The sequence below is a fragment of the Saccopteryx leptura genome, chromosome 1 (assembly GCF_036850995.1).
Source record: "Saccopteryx leptura isolate mSacLep1 chromosome 1, mSacLep1_pri_phased_curated, whole genome shotgun sequence".
Taxonomy (NCBI): Eukaryota; Metazoa; Chordata; class Mammalia; order Chiroptera; family Emballonuridae; genus Saccopteryx; species Saccopteryx leptura.
The window spans coordinates 108,347,570-108,374,650 of NC_089503.1; the positions used below are offsets into that span (position 1 = coordinate 108,347,570).

At 41.4% G+C, this 27,081-nt stretch overlaps 1 protein-coding gene across 1 annotated transcript in view; it reads left to right on the top strand.

Annotated features, from left to right (window-relative positions):
• The first annotated feature begins 2,094 nt into the window (after nt 1-2,094).
• GOLPH3 (golgi phosphoprotein 3) overlaps nt 2,095-27,081 on the top strand; it is a 44,623-nt gene continuing 19,636 nt past the window's right edge. Inside the window, exon 1 of the mRNA XM_066373828.1 lies at nt 2,095-2,322. Coding sequence (XP_066229925.1) covers nt 2,098-2,322 — 225 coding nt within the window. The 5' untranslated portion in view covers nt 2,095-2,097. The remainder of the gene's footprint in view (nt 2,323-27,081) is intronic.

Sequence of the window (27,081 nt, forward strand, 5' to 3'; positions counted from 1 at the left end):
AATTGAACCCACAACCTTGGAGAATGGAGATGACACTTTTATCAGTTGAGCTACCCAGACAGGGCTCATATTTGTTTGAATACTCATTTAAAAAAATGCTGGAAGGATATCTATGAAAATAATATTACTTACCTATCTGTGTGTATATGTGCCCAAGTATTCTAGTACGTTACTCCATAACAAATGACCCCAAATTTAGCAGCTTAAGACAACAAATATTTATTATCTCACAGTTTTTATAGCTCAGAAATGCAGGAATGGCTTAACTGGGTGGGAATGGCTCAGAATCTTCCATGAGGTTACAATCAAGATGTTAACTAGAAGGCACACACAGTCACACCTGCCATATTCCATTCATTTGAAGAAAGCCACTGAGTCTGGGGAGGGGAATTAGGCTTCATTTTTTTGAAATGAGGTGTATCAGAGTAGTATTTGACATATTTTAAAACCACCAAGGATGGGAAAGGGGGGAACAACAGGGTGAATAGGGGCATGTCTGGAAGGAAGATTTTTCACTAAATCTATATTTATACTGCTTCAACTATGTGTTGACTTCATTAAATAATAAATTACATTTCTTTTAAAAGGAAACATACTTAAGCTATTTGGGAAAGAACTGGAAGAGTGCTGAAAGAAAAAGCAAAACAGGATGTGAATAGGAGAAATTGAGGTGAAGCTGAACTTTGCCCAGAATAATGAAAAAAGGTCTTCGAACTCACCCTGTCCCTCCCCACCCCAGCAGACGAGGCATTCTCGCTTGCCAGAGCTTGGGGTGGTGAGTGTGTGCTCAGTTTTGGGTAATGGTTTTGTGGAGTCGGAAGACCTTTGTAGCCAGAATGTTCTATGGGACGGTTTTACAGCGGGCGTTTATCATTTATTATAGCTTAAGCCCTGTTACAACATGTATCTATGTCAACCATTCTGTAGCCACAGCCTGTGGCCATTGTTGACTTTAAATAATATTGGATGGCATACAATTCCATTATTAACAGATATTGTTTGACTTACAAGCCCCACCCTTCTGGCCTTCCAAACCCCTTCTCTGGTTTGACATCTAATTCTGTAACATAACTTGCACAAACTGTCAAACACACCAAGAGGATGTAACCTAGCAATTAAGTCAAGGGAGATTTAATGTGAACAAAGACGTGGCATGAAACTCAGTAAGTTTATTGTCTATAAAGTTCGTTAAGGGCGAGTGTGCCGACGTGGGCAGCACCAGGTGTCCTCCCTGCGCCCTGGTGGTCATTTGACAAATCGGGAGGCCAGGGGAAAAGTTTCAGGAACAAACTATTCAATTTGTTCTAGGTTCTTTCATATAGTAACACACCTAGAAAACAACGAAAGCCCACTTTTGAGCCATTTAAATGCGGTTGCTCCTTCGGAAGGGTCAGGGACTGTGAGTAGAGAGTGCGCCGTCTCCTCGTCCTGTCTGCGGCGACCGCCTCTGTGTCTCGCGGGGACCCCAGACCCCAAGCCCGGTCCCCGCGAGCCCGGCCGCGGCCAACTCCGAGGGTGGCAGGGTCCCGGGAGACAAGGGCACGGCCGGCGGCTGAACGGGGCGCCCCCTCGCTAGGCCACGTCCCCGATTCGTGTTTTCAGCCTTGGTTGCTTCAGAAACGAGGAGGGAGGCGGACGGAAGGCAGACACGACGCGGGAGGCGACCGCAGGCCGAGCGGCGACGGGACGTGGAGGAAAGGCCAAGGCCGGCGGAGACCCTCGCGGGAGGGGGCGCGGCCCGTGGCCCCGCCCGCCGCTTCCGGCGTCCTCCGGCCGCCCCACGCCGGCGGTGCCACATCCTCCGGTGACGTCAGCCGGCGCCGCCATATTGCAAAGCCGCCGCCGCCGCCGCGGAGCTCGGGCTGCCTCCAGGGCTGCGGCCGCAGGAAGGATCCCGCTCGCGCCGCGCCGCCGCCGGCCCGCCCGCCCCGCCCGGAGCCATCTCCCCATGCCCGTCCCTGCACCCGTTGCCGCCGGACGTCGCCCCGGCGCTCGGGACTAACACGGAAGCCCGGGGCGGGGGCCGCGGGGAGAGCAGGAGGGCGGCCCGGTAGGTCCCGCGTCCCTCCCGGCCCGGCGGGCGCCTCGGCCGGAGCCATGACCTCGCTGACCCAGCGCAGCTCGGGCCTGGTGCAGCGGCGCACCGAGGCCTCCCGCAGCGCCGCCGACAAGGAGCGGGTGGCGGGCGGCGGCGGCGGCAGCGGCGAGGACGACGCGCAGAGCCGCCGCGACGAGCAGGACGACGACGACAAGGGCGACTCCAAGGAAACGCGGCTGACCCTGATGGAGGAGGTGCTCCTGCTGGGCCTCAAGGACCGAGAGGTGCGGGCAGGGCGGGGGCGGCCGCGGGGCCCGTGCGTCTGCCCTGCGAGCTCGCGAGTCCCGCGCCGGGAGCGCCCGGCTCGCCTGGGGCCTCCGGGTCCTGCCCGCGCCGAGTGCTCGGGTTTTCCCTTCCTCCTCTCACACCGCTCCGTGCGTTCCGGCCTCTGGCCGCCTGCACGGCTCCCTGGCCCCTCTCCGCGCGCTCAGGTATCCCGGGGAACCCCCGGGCACCGTCCGCTCCTGGAGACCGCCGCTTAGAGTGCAGCACCTGGAACCACCCGCGCCCCGACTCCTGAGTTTTGCAGGGTTTCCGACCTGGGAGGGCTCCACGGATCTGCTGTCTGGGAGATTTTTTTTTTTTTAAAAGCTTAAGGTGTACTGTTTGGAATTTTTTAAAATGTCAGTGAAATGGTAATGGAGGCAAAGTAGTTTTACTGATAAAGTTCAAAGTCCAATAGAATCCTCTTGGCGCCCACGGGAAAAGGACTTTCTAGGTAAACTTGCTTTGGGTGAGGTTATTTTTAGTATCGCGTTTACATTTGATCAGTTGACTGATAATCCAGAAAGTCTTGCCGTCTTAAAGAAGGGCTTTTTCTTGGGGTGCCTGAAATGCTAGGTTTGTGACTTGATGAAAGGCCTCAAGTTGCTGTAGGTATTACTCTTAAGTTCTGACTCAGAAAGGTTATTTTTACCCACATATCTTAGGAAAATTTTCGCACATAGAGAAGTTGGAAAAAAATGCTACAGTGTACACTTTATGTATTCATCTCCTAGGTCCTGTCATTAACATTTTGCACTATTTGCTTTATCACATAATCTTCAAAAATGTTATTTTTAGAGGCTTCCAGAGTAGGAGAGAGATGGTTAGTCTAAATCCTATGTGATAGGATGGGTTCAGAGACTTGTTTCCTCTAAGCAGAGGCAACACAAACATTTTGTCAGATACAAAAGTCAGTTTTATTTTTCTTTTTAAAAATTTGTTTTAAAATTATGACTGACATAAAATTTATTAGTTTCAAGTGTACCTAAGTTTTGTTTTGATTGTAAGTACATTTTGGCAATTCATATTTAATCCTTATGAAACAACATAGTCTTACTTCACCAGAACTTATCAGATATAGCTGAGGTTGTATGGACCTTTGGTGGACTCCTGATATTTAGTGATCTAATAAACTGAAGTGTACCTTGAGCATTTGCAATGCCTAGGTTTTCCATTTACTCAGGTTTGACAGCTAATATCACATGAAAAATGATTACTTTTGGCTGCAAAGTGGGCCTCGGCTGTATGTGGAATTTCTTTTTGTTCTTTGGAAAAATAAACTAGATGCCTAGGTTCTAGAAAAGCGATTTTAAAAAGTGTTTAACTTGCTTTTTTTAGGCTTCACAATTTAGAATCTTAGTAATAAACATTTTTCTCTTCAGTTAAAACAAGTTTATGGATTGATTTTCGAGAGAGAGACTCACTGAAACATCGATTTGTTGTTCCACTTATTTATGCATTCATTGTTTGATTCCTGTATGTGCCCTGAACAGGGATCGAACCTGGCATGTCTGGATGAAGTTTTAACAAATAGAGCCACCAGGCCAGGACAAAACATTTTCTCAAATTTATAATAAACATTTTTTTCCTTTGGGACAAAAGTAACATTTTAGAAAAAGTAAAAGCAAAATGAAGAAAACAAGTCATCTTCATTCCTAAGTGGACATTTTAGTTTTATAGATTTTGAGACTTGTCTGTGAGGGTATGTTCTGCATGTAAAACTAAAACTTAAAAATACTAAAACTAGAACTAGCTTTTGAGTCAGAAACTAATGGTGAGGAAGTAATACTTATTTGTTTTCTCAATTATGTGTTAGTCTAAATGTTCATGCTAAAAGCCTATCAACATACTACTTTCCTATGATAGGTTTTAATGAAGATAATCTGAATTGTTTGTTTCAGCTTAATGGTACTTGGAAAATTTAGACAACTTGAAGTTCTTTGGTGGCAGGTAATTGAAATCATCTGTTGTGTTTGTGTCAGGAGTCACTACACTTTGACATGTCATGGTCAGGGTCCCAGGGATAGTCAACCTTTTTATACCTACCGCCCACTTTTGTATCTCTGTTAGTAAAATTTTCTAACCGCCTACCGGTTCCACAGTAATGGTGATTTATAAAGTAGGGAAGTAACTTTACTTTATAAAATTTGTAAAGCAGAGTTACAGCAAGTTAAAGCATATAATAATTACTTACCAAGTACTTTATGTCGGATTTTTGCTGTTTGGCAGAATAAATCTTTATAAAACAACTTACTATAGTTAAATCTTCTTATTTATACTTTGGTTGCTCCACTACCACCCACCATGAAAGCTGGAACGCCCACTAGTGGGCGGTAGGGACCAGGTTGACTACCACTGGCACTCACTAATTCTGAACATTTCTTTCTGATTTCAGCAACCACCATAGGAAATTTGTTTCTCCCTTGCAGGCAGGGAGTTGAAGTGGGGGTGGGAGAAGTTGGGATTTTGCATTGCTTTTAGATTTAGATTTCTGGGGTTAAGGTATATCTTTTTTCTGCCCTCATGTCTTATGTACTAATAACCAGGTCTGTCAACTCATCCATGCGTGTATTTCCCCTTTGGAGGTTTTCCTCCAATGTCTTTAACTTCTGTCACTCTTTTTAGGGGGTAGGGATTAGTCTTTTACCTAGAGTCATTTATGCTTGTTGATATTAGATTTTAACATACAAAATTTGATGTTAAGTTCTAGGCCGGGGCTGGGTTGCTCAGTGGATAGAGCGTTGGCCTGGCGTATGGATGTTCCGTGTTTGATTCCTGGTCATAGCATACAGGAGAAGCGACAGTCTGTTTCTCTCTCCCTCTTCCCTTTTCTTCTCCCTCTCCCTCTTCCCCTCCCACAGCCAGTGGCTCCGTGGCCCCAGGTGTTGAGGATTGCTCAGTAGTCAGTCAGCCTCAGGTGCTAGAAATAGCTGGTTGATTTGTTCACCAGCCCCAGACCAGGTTGCCAGGTGGACCCTGGTCGAGGTGCATATGGGAGTCTGTCTCATTATCTCCACTCCTTTCACTTAAAAAACAAAAGTTCTTAACTTTAGCCATAATACAGGGTGGGGTAGAAGTGTAGGTTTATAGTTGTTTATAGGAAAATAATGCAATAACTAATAAATAATAGAATAAGTATAGCTATAAACCTATTTTTGCCTCTCCTGTATATACTTCAGTAAACTTACTGCTTTAACTTTTTAATTACTTTAACTTAGCATCCATCTGTATGTAATATCTGGGTACTCGTAACATTTTTCATAGCTAAATTTTAAGGCTAAGGTCATTATTGCTGGACACATGTGTAGGCCAAACATATTTGAAAGAAAAATAAATTGTGAAGTGGTGAAATTAGTTTTACTTTGACTTTTTAAAAAGCTGAGATGCAGGACTTTTAAAAATATTTTTTGTTGCCTGACCAGGCGGTGGTGCAGTGGATGGAGCGTCGGACTGGGATGAGGAGGACCCAGGTTCGAGACCCCGAGGTCGCCAGTTTGAGCGCGGGCTCATCTGGTTTGAGCAAAAGCCCACCAGCTTGGACCCAAGGTCGCTGGCTTGAGCAAGAGGTTACTTGGTCTGCTGAAGGCCCACGGTCAAGGCACATATGAGAAAGCAATCAATGAACAATTAAGGTGTTGCAATGAAAAACTGATGATTGATGCTTCTCATCTCTCTCCATTCCTGTCTATCCCTCTCTCTGACTCGCTCTCTGTAAAAAAAAAAAATAAAAAAAAAATAAATTTTTTTTTTGGTTGAATAATAAACCTATGGAAAAGTGCAAATATCATACATCTGATTAATTTTTAGATGGAACACAGCTGTTAAAATAGCACCTAGGGATGAGCCCAGCTCTCTCAAAGCTCTGCTGGATTTCCTTTCCAAGTCTCTGCCTGGTTTTCAGAGCTCACCACTGTATTGGCTTTACTAACATAGAATCATTTTGCTCATTTTTGTACTTTTCATTTGTGTCTTGCTTTTGTTCAGCGTTTTTTGTGGGATTCATCCATGTTGTGCAGGGTTGTCATTTGTTCATTCTCATTGAGTTGTCAACTGTAACACATTTATAATCTACAATATTTAAAAAGTTACTTTGACTTACATCCTGAACCTAGTGTTCTCCCCTCCCCTCTTTATGGTACAGACGGCTCAGCTTGCCAAAAGGCAGATGGGTGACTAAAGTCATTGTAATCATTTTTTTTTTTCATGTAAGTACACTTACATGTGTTTTTTTTTTTTTTTTTTTTTGTATTTTTTTTGAAGCTGGAAACGGGGAGAGACAGTCAGACTCCCGCATGCGCCCGACCGGGATCCACCCGCACACCCACCAGGGGCGATGCTCTGCCCCTCCGGGGCGTCGCTCTGCCGCAACCAGAGTCACTCTAGCGCCTGGGGCAGAGGCCAAGGAGCCATCCCCAGCGCCCGGGCCATCCTTGCTCCAGTGGAGCCTTGGCTGCAGGAGGGGAAGAGAGAGACAGAGAGGAAGGAGGGAGTGGGGATGGAGAAGCAAATGGGCGCTTCTCCTATGTGCCCTGGCCGGGAATGGAACCCGGGTCCCCCGCACGCCAGGCCGATGCTCTACCGCTGAGCCAACCGGCCAGGGCCTTACATGTGTTTTTTATATATATATATACACCAATGATTTCCCATTCTGGTTTTTTTGTTTTGTTTGTGTTTGTTGTTTTTTTTTACACAGACAGAGAGAGAGTCAGAGAGAGGGACAGACAGGAACGAAGAGAGATGAGAAGCATCAATCATTAGTTTTTCATTGCGTGTTGCAACACCTTAGTTTTTCATTGATTGCTTTCTCATATGTGCCTTGACTGCGGGCCTTCAGCAGACCGAGTAACCCCTTGCTGGAGACAGCGACCTTGAGCTCAAGCCGGCGGGCTTTTTGCTCAAACCAGATGATCCGGCGCTCAAGCTGGTGACCTCGGGGTCTCGAATCTGGGTCCTCCGCATCCCAGTCCGATGCTCTATCCACTGCGCCACCGCCTGGTCAGGCCCCATTCTGAGTTTTTTAAAAACACATATGCCTGAGTCCTGGAGAATCCTGTGTCAGTGACATAAGTATTAAAGTGACTCTTAAGAGGCCACAGCAAGAATGGCAGATAGGTTTAAATTTGAAATGGACTTCCAAATAATTGGCACGATTTCTGTAATCTTGATTGTGTTTGAGGAGGAGCAGCAGATGAACTAAGGTGTTTTCCTTTCCCCAATTATTTGATTTTTCCATAGATGTCAGAGTGCTTTCCGCATGCCTCATTGAGAATTCCTTCAAATAACTGGTGTCATGTACTCAAAATCGTTTTTTTTATTGATGTTAGCGAGAGAGGAGAGAGAGAGAAGTAGAGAAACAGATTTTTTTATTAAAGATTTTATTTATTGATTTTACAGAGAGAGGAGAAGGGGGAGCGAGAAGTATCAACTCACAGTTGCTTCACCTTTAGTTGTTCATTGCTTGCCCTGTGTGCCTTGACCCGGCAAGCCCAGGGTTTTGAGCCGGCAACCTCATTGTTCCAGGTCAATGCTCTACCCACTGCGCTGCCAGAGAAATGTAGATTTTTGTTCCACTTACTTATGCTTTCATTGGTTTATTCTTGTATATGCCCTGATCGGGAATTGAGCCCAGGACCTTAGCATATCAGGTTGCTGCTCTAACCAGCTGAGCTGTTCAGCCAGCCCGGTATCATATACTTTTTTTTTTAAAGATTTTATTTATTCATTTGAGAGAGAGAGAAAGAGAGAGGAGACACAAGGGAGGAGGAGCAGGATGCATCAACTCCCATATGTTCCTTGACCAGGCAAGCCCAGGGTTTTAAGCTGGTGACCTCAGCTTTCCAGGTTCATGCTTAATCCACTCTGCCACCACAAGTCAGATCTGTCATATACTTTTAAATCTCTTTGTTGGTAGCAAATCTTCGTGATTAAAGGTTGATTTGATTATTTTAAATGACCAGGTGTAATTTAGAGCCTGTGGGATAGCAGAAGTGGGAAGCGGTGCTGTAGTCCTGGTCTGGGGTGTGTCTGTCATTTTATACAGTGGTCCCCAACCTTTTTTGGGTCACAGACCGGTTTAATGTCAGAAAATATTTTCACGGACCGGCCTTTAGGGTGGGAGCGTCAGTAGCACCTAGGGATGAGCCCAGCTCTCCCAAATGTATCACGTGACCGAGACAAGTGTCAATAGTGAGTCTTAGATGGATGTAACAGAGGGAATCTGGTCATATTTTAAAAATAAAACACCGTTCAGACTTAAATATAAATAAAACGGAAATAATGTAAGTTATTTATTCTTTCTCTGCGGACCGGTACCAAATGGCCCACGGACTGGTACCGGTCCGCGGCCCGGGGGTTGGGGACCATTGATTTTATTTTATTTTTTACAGAGCCAGAGAGTGAGTCAGAGAGAGGGATAGACAGGGACAGACAGACAGGAACGGAGAGAGATGAGAAGCATCAATTGGGCGTTGCAACACCTTAGTTGTTCATTGATTGCTTTCTCATATGTGCCTTGACCGCTGGCCTTCAGCAGACCGAGTAGCCCCTTGCTGGAGCCAGCGACCTTGGATTCAAGCTGGTGAGCTTTACTCAAACCAGATGAGCCCGCGCTCAAGCTGGCGACCTCGGGGTCTCGAACCTGGGTCCTCTGCATCCCAGTCCAACGCTCTATCCACTACGCCACTGCCTGGTCAGGCAAGGGGACCATTGATTTTATATACTAAACTCTCTGAGCCTCAGAGTTCTCTAAATGGAAAGAGAAATAGTCCTTTCCCATGGTTGTTCTCATTGGACTGTTGCAGACATTGATTGTTTTATCCTCCTCCAAGGTTTCCCCTAGTTTTGTCTTGCAGGGCCTTCCCCATGTGTGTAGCCAGGATGCCCTATTGAAGCTTTTACCCCTTCCCCTTTGTGGGCACCAGACCTAGATCAACATGCCCAATTAAATAATTTCTACCTGGGCTTTGGCTTTTGATAGCAGAAAAGCTCATGAGGTTTTTTTTGAGACCTACCAGAGTAGTGTCAGAGTGTTTATCCGACTGTTCGCTGACGTGGTTCAAGCTTCTTTCTCCTTAACCTCTGGTGCTCTTTCCATTCTGATTATCCAGTCACCTTTCAATTTTGTAAGCTTCAAGAACAGTCTAGTAAAGCTCTTAAAAATTTTAAAGATAGCAAGAGCCCTGGCCTGATTGCTTGGTTGTAGAGCATTATCCCGAAGCACAGAGGTTGTGGGTTTGATCCCCGGTCAGGGCACATATAGGAATGGATTGATGTTTCTTTCTCTCTCTCGCTCTCTCTCCTCCTTCCTCTCTCTAAAATCAATAAAATAAGCATAAAAAAAAAGCCACAGTCAGTTACTAATGTTTCTAGTGCTCGGAGACAGGAACCCTACTGCAATATTTTCACTGTTATTTTGAAAACTAAGGAGGTGCTTGAGCTGGATAGTGTATACTTAGGGTAAAATACTCAAGTTTAAGATGATGGAACTGATTTTTGTGTGGCTTTTAAACTGCCTCTGAAGATTGATCCCATAGATGAGTTCCATTTTTGGAATAAATTTCCCAACGTCACTACTTTGAAGTACAATACTTACCAAGATGGATAATTTTTTAAAATTCCCCTTTCTATAAAGGCAGTGATTTACACCATCCCTGCACATCAAATTTGACGAGTGATTTGTTCAACAAATATTCAATACAGCTAGTGCTCGATTTACGACCACGATTGGTTCCGACAGACCGGCTGTAACACGATTTGGTCGTAAGTTGAGTAGGCTATATGTACAGTACTGTGAAATGATGTTATAAAAATCTTTGTCATATTTTATAATTTTTTATTGTTATATATCATAATTTTCTTTGTTCATTTTATGCCATTTGTGTTATCTCTACACCATTTTGTTTCTTATTTTTACATTTGTCAGGTTTAAGTAAAACACTGCATTACCAGTACAACTGGTTTAATATTTGTAAAACATACAAAAATACAAAATACAGGTGCATACAAAAATACAAAATACAGGTGTAAAAAATACCATAGGAAACGTTTTCCCAATTGCAAAACATATCAAAATATATAAACATGTAGGAAGCATTTTATTGGCCAGCACTGTCGTACGCCCAGCTGGGCAATGCTTGTGCTGCCAGACGCGGAGCAGTTGTGCCTAGTGATTGTGGTTGTAAAGTTGAATGGTCATAAGTTGCATAGGTTGTAAGTCGATCAACACCTGTATTTCAAGATATGGTAAGATTTTAGTAATTTAAAGTATAATGGGCCCTGGCCGGTTGGCTCAGTGGTAGAGCGTCGGCCTGGCGTGCAGGAGTACCGGGTTCGATCCCCGGCCAGGGCACACAAGAGAAGCGCCCATTTGCTTCTCCACCCCTCCCCCTCTCCTTCCTCTCTGTCTCTCTCTTCCCCTCCTGCAGCCAAGGCTCTACTGGAGCAAAGTTTGCCCGGGCGCTGAGGATGGCTCTGATTGCGGCAGAGCAGTGCCCCAAGATGGGCAGAGCATTGCCCCCTGGTGGGCATGCCGGGTGGATCCCGGTCGGGCACATTCGAGAGTCTGTCTGACTGCCTCCCCATTTCCAGCTTCGGAAAAATACAAAAAACAACAATAACAACAACAACAAAAAAGTATAATAAAGACGAGTTTTGAAACTTTGATTCCTTATTAATACAAATAATATTCCCTTCATATTTTTGAAAGATTTGAACTTTAAAATTTTTTAGGTGTATGTAAGAGTAGGTACACAAATAGAAGAGATACAGAATCTCAAAAATTAGTTTTGGGAGTTCATTGAACCATTTGTTTGTATTTTTTTTTTTTTTTGGACCTGCCCTAAATTTTGTGCTATTGTTGTCATGTAATTTATATTATATTATATTATATGTTCAAAACTCTGAAAGCTGTTGTTACCATTGCTGCTTCAAATATTAATAGTATTTTACCGTTACCCACATGTGTATACTGTTTTAGTCCCTCTCAATTTTTTGTGTTTTGAGCTGGGAAATTTCCCTTCTGCCTAAAGAATTCCCTTTAGTACTTCTGTGGCATGCTGATAGCAAATTTTCTTTTGTTTGATGAAAATATTTCCAATAGTATATAATTCTAGGTTGGCAGATTTTTTTTTTTAACCACATAATTATTTTTTTCCTTTTTATTGAATTTATTGGGGTAACATTGGTTAACAAAATTATACAGGTTTCAGATTACTGATTGTACCTTTTATTTATTTTTTAAGACTTTATTCATTTTAGAAAGGAGAGAGAGAGAGAGAGAGAGAGAGAGAGAGAGAGAAGGGAGGAGCAGGAAGCATCAACTCCTATATGTGTCTTGACCAGGCAAGCCCAGGGATTTGAACCAGTGACCTCAGTATTCCAGGTCAACGCTTTATCCACTGTGCCACCACAGGTCAGGCACTGATTGTACCTTTTAAACAAGATTTTCCAGTGCCTTGGGTTCTTTAATAATGTGGCTAAAATACTAATATTTGATATTTATTAACTTTACACCTTTTGAGCCTCCCTGTATGGATCATTTGAGATTGTCTTTTAGAATTATACTTTGAAATTATTTTGATCAAATTTTGAAACATTTGTGGAGTTTTTTTGATATTTAAGAAATAAACTATTATAGTTTCAGTTTATATATAAGTCTCAAAATACTCTAAAGGCATCATGCTTGTCCTGTTACATTAACCTTTTGGTCCATCACTCCTTTATATCCAGGTAAACTTTCCCTTTTGTCTACCAGTATAATTTTCTGCTCTTAGCGTAAATGGTATCGTTTGAGTTGCTCTGGTCTTTGTTTAGGAGATTTTATTTTCATGAGCACCTCCCTTTGAAGCAGCGCACAAGAGACTGCTTGTCCTGTGTTTCTTCCACTTTAAGTGTAGGGACAAGTACCAAAGGTGGGACCCGACTTCATTTTGAAAATATCTGTGGTTCTAGTAAATATTGAGGTTTTAATTTAGGTATTATAGTTATATATAGAAAATAGGATGTTTCTCTTATTAGCTTGGTAAACCTCTAATCTGTAAGAATACAATTAATATTAAGGTACATTACATTACCAAAAAGCTGCTTCTGATTAAGTATCCATTTAAGCTTAAAAACTTATATTTAGCCTGACCTGTGGTGGCGCAGTGGATAAAGCATCGACCGGAACACTGAGATTGCCGGTTCAAAACCCTGCACTTGTCTGGTCAAGGCACATATGGGAGTTGATGCTTCTTGTTCCTCCTCTCTCTCTCTCTCTCTCTCTCTCTCTCTCTCTCTAAAAATGAATAAATAAATAAATAAAAAATTAAAAAAACCCCAAACTTATATTTAAATGAAAAAATAACTTATTTTTAAACTTAGTAAACTGCATTTGGTTTACATATTCCTTTAATGGAGAAGCTCTTAAATTGGAGTTAACAGATGAAGTTTAGAAACTGAACACTCTGCAATTGTGTTTGTGTGTGTATTTTCCTGGAGAAAGAGGACAGCTTTCATCAGATACTCAAAGTGGTGTATTGTGGCCCAGAAGGTTAAAGATTACTGAATAGAAACTGTTGCTTTGTTCTAGTTTAAGTTTTTGCTTTGTTTTCTTTTGTATTTTTTTCAGGGTTGTAGTGAGTTGGATCTTGAGTTCTTTTTAGATATGAAGCCAACATTTTGGTATCCTGGCCGTCTTGCTAAATGGCATTCACAAGCTGTGTAACTGCCACATTTAAAATTCTAACAATTTCCATGCAGTCATCAAATATTTATTGAGCCAGGCCCTTGACTAGGTAAAAACACTAGGAAGAAGGTCTCTATTTTCATTTTAGTTCTGAGAGTCAAAACTTATAGTAAAGTACAAAACTAAATTGTGTTGCTGTTTTGATAGTATCTTAGCTTGGATATAGCTACCACTCAATATTTATTAAGTAAATCATGTATTTTCAGTGAGGGCAATTTCATCTTTTAAGGGATTGAAAATTGGTTTTGGGGTGGTGGTAAAAAGTTCTTGCTCTTTTTAGGTATAAAGTGTAGGTAACATACAGTATGTAAATAGATTAATAGGATATCTATCTTATTAAAAGTTCACGGGGGAGGGTAGTTAGGGAAAATTTTCTGCAAGATCTTTTTTAGGGAGCTATAATGTAAAAAAAAGGTTGAAAAACATTGAAATAAATTAATATTGAAAATCAAAAGTTTGTGCTTAGCTGAGGTTTAGAAGTCTTTTCCTCTGGTAAGAATCTTTATTGTAACAGAATTTGTTTCTTAGCTGAAGGAACAACTATAGCATACTGGACTGTAGGAAGTTGTAAGCTAAATTTTTTTGGTCAAAATGACTCTTGTTGATAATTTGTAGGTAAACTGTTGTGTGTCCCCACCCACTGCCCTCTGGAAGGACTGAAAATTAAAGGGCTGCATATAGATTGCTAACAGTTGGTTATTTTTACTTTGGTTTCATTTCCTAGTTCCAGTTTCTTAAACACTACTGTTAAACAGTTTTATAACATGTGTACAAAATAAACTCAGAAATAACATATAATAATTGAACTTAAATTTCAGTGCAGTCACTGAATTGTTTGTCATTTAATTTTTGTATGTATGTCCTATTTATGTAAAATGAAAACAGGTTTAGTGTTCGTATGTTCAGTTCAGTCCAACTATTGAATACCTACTTGCCAATCTTTTTTTTTTTTTTTTTTTTTACAGAGACAGAGAATCAGAGAGAGGGATAGACAGGGACAGACAGACAGGAACGGAGAGATGAGAAGCATCAATCATTAGTATTTCATTGCGAGTTGCAACACCTTAGTTGTTCATTGATTGCTTTCTCATATGTGCCTTGACCGCGGGCCTTCAGCAGAGCGAGTAACCCTTTGCTCAAGTCAGTGACCCGAGTCCAAGCTGGTGAGCTTTTGTTCAAACCAGATGAGCCCACACTCAAGCTGGTGACCTCGGGGTCTCGAACCTGGGTCCTCCGCATCCCAGTCCGACGCTCTATCCACTGCGCCACTGCCTGGTCAAGCCTACTTGCCAATCTTTTCGATTGGTGCTGGGTTGCAAAGAAAATATGTTTACTCTCAGGGAGCATCCAGTCTATATAGAAGACAGATGTACAAATGACTTCAATAAAATAATTACTGACTTTAGTAGAAGGACATGTTGAATGCAGCAGGGACATAGGGAGAATGCCTTGGACCAGAGCTAAAAGACTGCTGTGCCCTGTTCTTGACTCTCAGCTTTGCCTTTGACTGCTAGTTGGAAGAACTAGGATAAACCAAATGATTTGAATTCTTAGACCTTCAGTTTTCTCATAGGCAAAATGGATCTGTCCCATAACTTCTAAATTGGAGGGATCCAGTGAATTGGCTTATGTGCAAGTGCTCTGAAAGTTCCATGCTAAGTGGATATTGACCTAGCTTAGAGAAGTGAATTAAGTTTATAGTAGTCTTGGCTTGACCAGTGGTGGTGCAGTGGGTAGATTGTTGATCTTGGCTCCCAGGTTCGAAGCCCTGAGGTCGCTGCACATTGCTGGCTTGAGCAAGGGGTCACAGGCTCCGCTAGGCACCCCCCCCCCCCATCAAGGCACGTGTGAGAAGCAATTGATGAACAACTGAAGTGCAGCAACTACAAATTGATGCTTTGCATCTCTCTCCCTTCCTCTGTTTGTCTCTTGTAAAAAAAAAATAGTAGTTGACAAGTGTTTAGTATTTTCACTATTTTATTATTTCTTGACCTTCTTGTATCTGTTGGGCTTAGTGAACAGTCCATTTCAAATGTGGTGCATTTGTTCTGTACCTGTCAACCTTTTTTTTGGTGGTGGTGGTGAGGGACAAGGTGGGTAGTCCCTGGCCAGTCTGGCTGAGAAATCTGGTAACCTGAACTTCTACTTGACTTCTTATTGGCCAATTCCAAAGTCTTCCTCAAACAGTTCTTATAGATACTGCTAACTCTGCAGAGATATCAGAAGCCTCCAAACCCCCAAAATGGTAAAGGACTCTGGTGACAGTTAAAAACAAATGTAGCCTGACCAGGTGGTGGCGCAGTGGATAGAGCGTCGGACTGGGATGCGGAGGAACCAGGTTCGAGACACCGAGGTCGCCAGCTTGAGCGTGGGCTCATCTGGTTTGAGCAAGGCTCACCAGCTTGGACCCAAGGTTACTGGCTTGAGCAAGGAGTTACTCGGACTGCTGTAGCCCCAGTCAAGGCACATATGAGAAAGCAATCAATGAACAATTAAGGAGCCACAACAAAGAATTGATGTTTCTCATCTCTCTCCCTTCCTGTCTGTCTGTCCCTTTCTGTCCCTCTCTCTGATTCTGTCACACACACACAAATCCAAAACAAACAAACAAAAAACAAATGTAGAGTGCCACATAATTGATATACCACAAGTACTAGGTTTCTGGATGTCTTGAGGCTCCAAGTCAGAATGCTTTAAAAGATCCCTGACTGGGCATGCTCACTGTAGATCACACCTGTACTTTTCTCTATTATTCTAAGGGTCCCCATGAGACTTGCCACCAGGGGAGCAGCAGGCAGGGGCAGCTTATCCTGAGCTTACCCCCCTGAACCTGTCTCCAAGGCCCCCATTTTCTCTGACGTGGTTCTTTCGATGGCTGCATCTGGCTCACAGACAAATCTTTAATAAAAAAAAAAATTAAAAATATAAAACATTCTCATGTACTACAATCCATTCATTTCCTACCGTTCATGTTCATGGTTGTGGGTGGCTGGAGCCAATCACAGCTGTCCTCCGGTTCAACACCAAATTTTTAATGGATAATGAGTAACGTACACGGGTCGTTGTATGGCTCTCACAGAATTACATTTTAAAATATGTGGCGTTCATGGCTCTCTCAGCCAAAACGGTTCCCGACCCCTGACATACAATATTGTATTAGTTTCAGATGTACAACAAGGTGTTTAGACATTTGTATAGTTTGCAAAGTGCTCACCCCAATAAGTCTAGTACTCTTCTGACACCACACATAGTCATTGCAATATTATTGACTGTATTCCCAATGATATACTTTACATTTTCATGACTTTTTATTTTAGTGAAAAATTCTTTTTCAATTATGATAGACATTCAATATTATATTAATTTCAAGTGTATAAAATAGTGGTTAGACATTTTATATTAGGAAATGATCCACCCAGTAAGTCTTATACCAGCTTGTCACCATACATAGTTAATACAGTATTGTTGAGTATACTCACTATGTTGTATTTGACATCCCTGTGACTGTTTTGTAACTCCCCATTAGTTCTTCACCTTTTTCACTCAGCTCCGCTAACTCCCCTCCTATCTGACAGCCATCAGTTTGTTTTCTGTATCTGTGAGTTTCTGTTTTTGTTTGGGTGTCTTTTTTTAGATTCCACATATAAGTGAAATCATGGTGTATGTCTTTCTCTGCTTGACTTATTTCACTTAAGATATTATCCTTGTTGTCCATCCATGTTGGACATGGCAATATTACATTCTTTTTTATGGCTGTGTAATTCCATCCTATGTATGTATCAAATCTTGATGCATTCCTCTTTCATGAGAACTTGGGCTGCTTCCGTATCTTGGCTATTGTAAATTATGCTGCAGTGAACCTAGGGGTGCCTATATCTTTTTGAATTAGTGTTTTGCTTTTCTTCAGACACATACCCAGAAGTGGAATTGCTGGGTCAGATGATATAGTTCCTTGTTAAATTTTTTGAGGAACCTCCATGCCCTTTTCCTTAGTGGCGGCACCAATTTACAATTACACCACCAAAGCAGGAGGGTTCCCTTTTCTCCGTGTCCTCACCAACACTTGTTTGTTGATTTGTTGATGAGAGCCATTCTGACAGGTGTGAGGTGGTATCTTACTCGGGTTTTAATTTGAATTTCCCTGATTAGTGATGTGGGGCACCTTTTCTTATGTCTGTTGGCTATTCTGTATGTCTTCTTTGGAGAAGTGTCTATTCAGGTCCTCTGCTGCCCCCCCTTTTTTTAATTAGAAGAATTTGTAAAACTTATTTTTAGAGAGAGAAGAGAAAGAGAAAGGCAGGGGAGGAGTGGGAAGTATCAGCTTGCAGTTGCTTCTACTGTGCCCTGACCAGGCAAGCCCAGCATTTCAAACCAGTGACCTCTGCATTCCAGTTCTATGCTTTATCCACTGCGCCACCACAGGTCAGACCTCTGCCCATTTTTAAATCAGATTGTTTGTATTTTTGCTCTGAAGTTGTGTGAGTTTCTTATTTATTTTGGGTATTAACTTCTTATTGGATGTGTCATTGGCGAATATCTTCCTCCATTCAGTAGATTGTCTTTTATTTTTTGTTAATTGTTTCCTTCGCTGTGCAAAAACCCTTAAGTTTGATGTAGTCCCATTTGTTTATTTTTACTTTTGTTTCCCTTCCTTTGAGAGACATTTAAGAGTGATGTCTTAAAAAACAACATTGCTAAGAGTGATGTCAGAGAGCTTATTATCTGTGTTTTCTTCTAGGAGTATTTATTATGCTTCAGGTCTTACATTTAAGTCTTGAATCCATTTTGAATTTATTCTTGTATGGTGTAAGGAAGTTGTTGGTTTTTGTCCTTTGCATGTACCTGTCCAGTTTTCCCAGTACCATTTATTGAGGGGGATTGTCTGCACCACTGTGTATTATTGCCTCCTTTGTCATAGATTAATTGATTATATAGGCATGGCTTTATTTCTGCGTCCTCTGCTATGTTCCATTGATCCATGTGTCTGTTTTTTTTTTTTTTACCAATACCATGCTGTTTTGATTATTACAGTCTTGTAGTATAGTTTGATACCTACAACTTTGTTCTTTTTCAAGGTTGCTTTGGCTATTTGTGATCTTTCGTGGTTCCATATAAATATTAGGGTTATTCTATTTCTGTGAAAAAATGCCGATGGTATTTTATAGGGATTGCTTTGAATCTGTGGATTGCTTTGGGCAGTATGGACATTTTAACAGTGTTAATTCTTCCTATCCATGAACATAGTGTTTGCTTTCATTTTTTTGTATCTTCTTTAGTTTCTTTCTTTAAAATGCCATACAAATAAAAATAAAAATAAAAAAAATAAAATAAAATGCCATACAGTTTTTCCCAGTACTGCTCTTTTTACCTCCTTGGTTAAATTTGTTCCTAGGTATTTTATTCTTTTTGATTTAATTGTAAATGGGATTGTTTCCCTAATTTTAAACTCTCCCTCTCCCTCCCTTTCTCTTCCTTCCCCCCTTTTCCTCTCTCTGAAATCAATTGAGAAATTAACAAAAAGGAAGGCAAAATTATACCTATTTGTTAGATCAGCAAAATATACATATTTTTGCTGTGCTGCAGAATTTTCGTAATTAGTTTCTGTATACCATGAGATGGAAAAGGCTGACAATTGCTGGTCTGAAGACCCAGTAGGGTAGTTACTGTTTTCTTATACCAGCCTGGGCTCATTGTAGAAAAAGATTTAGAAAATATTAGATTACAAAAGAGAAAAATAAAACTTATAATTCAACATTTATTTTTTCAACAAACATTTACAGAGTGAGTAATCTACTAGGTGTACTGTACTAGGGAGAAGAGATACACATATAAGCATATATAAATATGCATATATACCGGGTGGGCAAAAGCAGGTTTGCAGGCCTGCATGTCTTTTACCATACAAACAACTGTAGATCTACTTTTGCCTACCCTTGTATGTGTAAATCACACATGGTGATAATTTCTAGGAAGGAAAATTAGAGGATGCAGTGTGAGAATGGGTGTGGTGGGGGAGGGCTCAGGGAAGAACTTTTCAAGGAAAAGATATTTAGGCTGAAACCCAAAGAGTGAGTGGAACCGCATCCAGTGACGATAGACTAGTATGCTTCATGACCCTGAGCTGAGAAGGAGTGTGGCTTGAAGAACTGGAAGATGGCTCAGGCAGAAATGACAGAAGGCCTGAACACACGGCCTCAGAAGCCAGGTTAAGAATGTTATATGTTATATTATGTGCAGTTAGGGAACTGTCAAAGGATTTTGGGGAGTGATATAGCCAATATTGATTTTATACAAATCTTGTTTATTTTATTTTTTTTATTCATTGACTTTTAGAGAGAAAGAAAGAGAAAGGAGGGGAGAAGCAAGAAGTATCGACCCATAGTAGTTGTTTCCTGTGTGTGCCTTAACCAGGCAAGCCCAGGGTTTCGAACTGGTGTCCTCAGTGTTCCAGGGCAGTGCTTTATCCACTGCGCCTCAACAGGCCAGGCCCAATCTTCATTTAAAAAAAAGTTCTGTGTGGAGAAGAGATTGAACAAAGACAAGGACTGGAAGTTGGGCAGTTACCTTTTTATGTTATATCCTTCCAGTCTTATTTTAAACAAGTTTGCCGTGTTCATTTTTTTATTAAAAAGATATCTTATTCTAATATTATTCTGTACCCTTTTTCCTCTTAATGATGTATAGTGACCTCCTTCCCATATTAGTAAATACAGTTTTCATGGTATGCAGTCATGGAAAAAAATCAGATGCTATATTGAGAAACAAAGCGTACCATTATTTATAGTGAGTTCATGGTAAACCATAGTGTTTGAGGTACCATAATTAATACAGTCATGTTGTGGACCTTCATTTGTTTTTCTCTCTATTGGCCTGAAGGGCCCATTATTGTTTTTTCAGGCCTTCACGCTTATATTAGTGGATTCTTTTTTACAGGCTCTTTCTTTCTTGAATTGGAAGCCAGTTCTTACTCATCTCTTGATGCCCATCTCCCATCTGAAACTTTTCACTTTATTCCACCCCTCCCCCCACCCCGGCCATCTCACATCCAGGGTGTATCCAGCACCTAGCACAGTGCCTACATGCTGTAGAAGTCTGTGCGTGTGTGGTAGTCTGCTGAGGCTGCTAACAAAAGACCGACAGAAACAGTTTAAACAACAGAAATTAATTTTCTCATCATCTGGAGGCTGGAACTCAGATCAGCATGCCTGCAGGTCGCTTCTGATGAGCTTCCTCTCCTGTCCTCACATGGTAGAGCGACACAGCATAATCTCTGGCGCCTCTTTTTAAAAGAGCACTAATTCAGTCACGAAGGCCTGCGTCATCCTCATGGTTTCATCTAAACCTAAGTGTCTCCCAAAGGCCCCCTCTCCAAATACTGTCACACTGGTGCCAGGGCTTCAACACACGAATTTTGGGGGGACACAGCTTAGTTCATAGCAGCATGTTTTTGGAATGAAGAATGAATGAATGCCATTTATTCATGTCAGTATTATTATAAGTAATCACACTGAATTATAATTGTTTTCTTCTCGTTTGTGCCTTGTAACTTGGTCATCTTTATCTCCTCTACTTGACACTCAGTAGATGTTCATTGAATTAAAATTATATTTTCTTGCTTTGAGAATTAAAAAAATTATGCTTTATACAACTTTGTGTCTCTGCTTCCCAAATGGGATTGGCTTTCTGTTACAAAATCATCTATAAGGCCAACATTTAGTAAGTTGTGTTATGGTGATTTGATAGAAAACTTACATGATTGGTTTATTCTGTGTACTTTTCAAAAATGTCCTCAGCTTGAAATACTGACTGTGATGTCGTGTTAAAAGCACTGTGTCTAGAGCCCTACTGCTGTGGTGTGAGGTATGACTGCTGATTCTGGAGTCTGAATGTGTTCATAATTCTTTCTTTTTTTTTTTTTTTTTTTTTTTTTTTGGTGAGAGGGGAAATAGACAGACTTCCACATGTGTCCTGACTGTGATCCACCCCCGCAACCCCTGTCTGGGACTGATGTTTGAATCAACCAAGCTATCCTCAGGGCTTGAGGCTCACGCTCTAACCGACGGAGCTATCCTCAGCACCTGGGGCTGATGCTCAGATCTGTGGAGCCACTGGCTGCGAGAGGGGAAGAGTGAGGGAAGGGGAAGAGGGAGGAAAAGAGAAGCAAACGGTCACTTCTCCTCTGTGCCTTGACTGGGGATGGAACCCAGGACATCCACATGCTGGGCCAATGCTCTATCCACTGAGAAAACTGGACAGGGCTAATAATTCTTAACTTCTATACACTTTAGATTCTTCAAATATGAAATGATAATAGTATTTTACTGGGTTATTTTGAGATGAGATTATAATTTATATATACGGTCTACCAGAAAGTTCTGTCCGTTTTTGGAATAAAGCAAAATACAAAATTTTCTTACTGTCAATAAACTTTATTAAATAATATAATTGCCATTATTATTAATGATTTTTTTGCTAGTGTGAGGGCAATTTGTATATCCCATTTTTGAAAATTTATCTTTTTAAAAATTATTTATTTATTTATTTATTTTTACAGAGACAGAGAGAGTCAGAGAGAAGAATAGACAGGGACAGACAGAAGGAACGGAGTGATGAGAAGCATCAATCATTAGTTTTTCGTTGCGCATTGTGACACCTTGTTTGTTCATTGATTGCTTTCTCATATGTGCCTTGACCGTGGACCTTCAGCAGACCGAGTAACCCCTTGCTGGAGCCAGCGACCTTGGGTCCAAGCTGGTGAGCTTGTGCTCAAACCAGATGAGCCCTCGCTCAAGCTGGCGACCTCGGGGTCTCGAACCTGGGTGATCCGCATCCCAGTTCGTCGCTCTCCCCAGTGTGCCATCACTTGGTCAGGCTGTTTTATCTTTTCATGTGAAAAATTGAACCAGTGCTTGTTTGATATCTTCTTCATTTTTGAATTTTTTGCCCTTCAAAAAATTTTGTAAGGACGAAAACAAGTGATAGTCGGAGGATACTAAGTTCGGGGAATATGGTGGATGCGACAGAATTTCCCAGCCTAGTTCTGCAATTTTTTGACGAGTCCCCAAAGCAGCATGTGGCCTGGCATTATCATGATGCAGTATGATGTTCTTCCTATTGAACATCACCAGCCTCGTTTCTTGGACTGCTGTCTTTAAATTATCCAGTAGCTGACAATACTTCTCCAAATTGAGCTTTTCGTTCGGTTTTAAAAGCTCATAATGTATTGGTCCTTGAATGTCCCACCATATACACAACATTCTCTTATTCAGGGTCAAATTTGGTTTAGAGGTAGAAGGGCTAGGTTTTCCGGGTTCACAATATGCCCTTTTCCTTATGATGTTTTCGTAGGTAATACACTTTTCATCCCCAGTTATCATCCGGTTCAAGAAGGGCTTGATTTTCTGAGCAAGCAGAGATGTGCATATGACGACTCGAGCATCCAAATTCTTCTGACTTAATTCATGTGGCACCCATCTTGAATATTTCCACACCAATTCTATCTTCCAAATATGGTCCGAAATGGTTTGCTGAGCTGAATTAAGCCTTTCTGCGATCTCCAGTGTTGTCAGAAAAGGGTCTTGCTCCAACATGGTCTTAACAACATCATCATCGATCAAAGATGGTCGCCCAGAACGTGGCTTATCAGAAAGGTCGAAATCACCTGTTTCGAATTTTTCAAACCATCTGCATGTCCTATCAGAAATTGTACCTTCACCAAACACTTTCAATAAATTTCTACATGCTTCTGTAGCATTTCTTCCTTGTTGAAATTTGTAAAAATACAGTGGCGTAAATGAACTTTATCAGTAGCCATGGGTACACTATCGCTTCACACATAAGACTAACGTGAATCATCTTTGTTTTAGTTAATTTGCTATGTCAGTATGTATACATTAAGTGATAAAAATAGAGAGGCACACATGCACCAAATAAACATGTGCTTACGTGTTGAAACTTGTTGTGATAGAAACGGACAGAACTTTCCGGTAGACCTGATATGTGAAAACTGAAGTGTTAAATTGTGTTGTGTTTCTTAAATAAAACCTCCACGTTTCTTAGAGAATTAAAACCAAGTATAGTTAGGTGTTATTAATAAGATGCTGTTAAATATACTTTTTAAAATTTCACTAGTCAAAAGAGTGTATTTTGCCACAAATCCTTTAAAAGACTCATCTGCTTGAAAGCAAGTGAGTTTCTGTTCACACTTTGGCTTTCTGCAGTGAAGTGATCAATGGCAGATATGGAAAGAAAAAATGAGTATTACTCCCTTTCATTTTTCATGGGGCTGAAAGAAAGCACACCTAGATCATATATTAAATAAGTCTTGGGAGGCAAAGTATAACAACAGCCTGGGCTTTGGAGCTAGGGAGACCAGTTTCAGTTCCAGCTTTGCCACTAGGTAATGGCTGCAGTCTCTTACTTCCCTTGAGTTTCAGTTTCATTATCTTAGGAAAATGGAAAAATTATGCCTATTTTACAGGGTCTTCTAAGGATTTGATGTGGTGTGTACATCAAATGCCCAGTTTTAACATATAAGTTACTTGGGATATGGCACACTAAAACTTGTACACATTGGAGAAAAAGGATTTAGGAGAATATTTTTCAAATGTTAATAGTTTACCCTTGAAAGAGTGGGTGAGGAATTGAAGTGGGGGAGGAGGTAGGGACCTAGCTTTCCTTCATAAACTTCTATTTGAATTAAAAAATAAATAAAACAAGTGAGAATGGCTGAGATTGCTGAAGGGGAGTGTATAAATGAGGTTAGAAAAGGGACTGGGCACTACAGGAATAGGTAGGAGAGAGAAGTAACCTGTAAGAGAGCCTGAGCAGGAGCTGTCCAGGGAAACAGGAGAGCAGTGTCAGAGAAGCCAGGGAAGGAGAACGGAATGTCAGCAGCAGCAACTTGACAGGTCTTGTTGAGAACAGCTCAGATTGAATGGGTTGGGAAGTGAAAGGGAAGTGGAATATTTTTTGACTATGCTTTCAGTGAGTTTGGGGTGAATGAGAGGAAGCAGATAGGGCAGGGTTGGTCTGTGTCTGTTTCTCTTGAAGATGAGATTATGTTTGAATGTCACTGGGAAGGTACTAGTGTATATGAGAGGTTTTAGGAGAGCAGGAGTTGTGAGCAAAGATCCTTCTTTAGGTGGGAGAGAATGGGTTGAAGGATTATTAGCCTCTAGCAGTTTTCCTACTGTAATCAGATGAGAGCATGGATGAAATAAAATTTACTGGTTTGGTTCATTGTTGGAAGTTGAGGCAATTCCTGTCTGGTGGTATTACTTCCTATGAAGTCATCTTTTGAAAATGAGCCAGGTTCAGAGATTTGAGAACAGAGTTGTGAAATAGTTGCTGTGGAGAGAGGTAACAGGTTTGACTAGGAAAACAGAAGGATTTGCCAGGTATAATTTGAGGGGCTTAGGTTAAGTTGTTCTGAGATTGCAAGACCCCTCCCCCCCCCCCCCCCCGAATTTAGAAGCACAGGTACAAAAAAAGAGAAAGCAGACAGTTGGGTTGATCTGGGGTTGAAGTTTTGCTAGGTGAATACAGTGGAAGAAAAATGGAAAATGCCATTAGTAAATTGGAAAGAATGTAGTTAAAGTGGTTTACTCGGGGATTTTTCCATGTTTTTGAATTGGGAATGATAATAGCACATGTCTGAGAAGGTTGTTGTGAAGGGTTGAATGAGCTATATATACTACATGTTTTGTACTTGGGATAGTACTTGGCATGTAGTGAGTGCTCAGTAAATATTGTGCTGGGTGGAGATGAGAGTAAGAATGCAGGTGGCTGATGTAGAGCAAGGGAGGTTTGGTATTGAAACCTTTATAACATTGAGGAAGAATTGTACAGAGACTGAGTTTATTTCTTGGATTGGTTGGTTCAAGGCTGATACCCAAGTTCCCAGGGAATGGAGGTTCTTAGCCTGGAATCATGGTAGAATTCAGGGTAAAACACTTGGTTGGGGAAAAATTATTTATAATGACCTATACCTGAATGTAAACCTCTGCTTTCAATTACGAATGTAGGTAATAAGCCCAAGTAGTACTAGCAGTACTTGTGAGCTCGTCACCAATGGAAACCAGAGACACTTTCATATTGTATTACATAAACTCATTATTATCTTTTCCCTTGCAAAGATATTTTCAAAGTTATTTTTTTAAATATTTTATTTATTGACTTTTTAGAGAGAGAGAGACAGAGAGAGAAGGGGGAGGAGCAGGAAGCATCAACTCCCATATGTGCCTTGACCAGGCAAGCCCAAGGTTTCAAACCGGCGACCTCAGTGTTCCAGGTCGACGCTTTATCCCACTGCGCCACCACAGGTCAGGCTATATCGTATTACAGTTATTGTCGACACCTCACATTACTGTCTGCTCACAACTGCAGTGGAATTACAGTAGTTATTACTCGCCACTAATTTAATGTGCTAATAAAGAAGCATATATTATTAATTAATTTTTTTTTTTAATTTTTATTTTTTACAGAGACAGAGAGTGAGTCAGAGAGAGGGCTAGACAGGGACAGACAGACAGGAATGGAGAGATGAGAAGCATCAATCATTAGTTTTTCATTGCGCGTTGCAACACCTTAGTTGTTCATTGATTGCTTTCTCATATGTGCCTTGACCGCGGGCCTTCAGCAGGCCGAGTAACCCCTTGCTGGAGCCAGCGACCTTGGGTTCAAGCTGGCGGGCTTTTCCTCAAACCAGATGACCCCGCACTCAAGCTGGCGACCTCGGGGTCTCGAACCCGGGTCTTCTGCATCCCAGTCCGATGCTCTATTCACTGCGCCACCGCCTGGTCAGGCTATTAATTTATTTTTAACAGTAACTTTCAGTGATTTGGTTTCCTTTGGAATCTCATTTATGAATGTTTATGCACTTAAAAGGCAGGATAAATCTTATTTTTGGGAAGGGGGGAGAGAGAAAGAGAGAGAAAAGCATCAACTCGTTGAGCTTAGTTGTGCCACTGATTGCTTCTATTGTGCTGTGACTGACTGGGGCTCGAACCCGTGTCTTTGGTGGTCAGGCCTGTCTGGGGCTCAAGTCTGCATCCCTGGTGCTCTGGGATGGTGCTCTCTCTACTGCACCACCAGCCAGGGCACAGGATAATCTTTCAAATGCTAAGTTCTAGAATAAGGAGTTTCTGTGCTGCAATATTTCTGAGGTTTGCCCTCCCTCCATCCCTTCCCTTCTTTTAAATCTACTTATGCCTTTGATTCTAAACTATCTCTTATAGACAGCATATGGTTAGATATTTTACCCAGCCTTACAGTCTTTATTTTTGATTAAAATATTTAATATATTTACATTTGATGTAATTATTAATAGGCTTGGCTTTGTACCAGTCATTGGGCTCTTGGGTCTCAACAGTTTGACTGTGATGTACTAGTGTGTCTCTTTGTGTTTGTCCAGCTTGGCGTTTGTTGAGCATTTGGATTTTAGATGAATATTTTTTACCAAATCTGGGAGATTTTTCAGTTTTTTTTCATTTTTGTTTCTGCTTTCTCCTCTTTTTTGAAACACCTGTAATTCTGGGAGGCAAATGTAAATTTCTAAAAACTGTTCACCTGGAACTTCACACTTCATTCATCCTTTATTGCTTCAAGAGGTGTTCGTTTTGTTTATAGATGGTACAGGCTCACCCAGGAACTCCACTTATATGTCTGGGCCCGTCAAAGCCAGACTGTCTCTTAACTTTGATTTCATGTGGAATCCATTCCCAGGTTTCTTAGGGATTTGTCATGAATTCGCAAGTCATGGCTTTTACCTAGCCTCTATAAACTATTGGTTTTATTGACCACCAAAATCTTTGGCAGTCTTAATTTAATGAGGCTCCTAATACTTATTAAGTTAAAAAGGATTCCCTAAAATCCAGTGTCAGCTTCCCTACCTCACATTTAAATAGTCCTCTTTAAACTGATATTTTTCTTTATTCTCTTGTGGCTCCCTAATCTAAATTCTCATTTTCCTAAAGCCTTCATTCTCAGAGCAGTA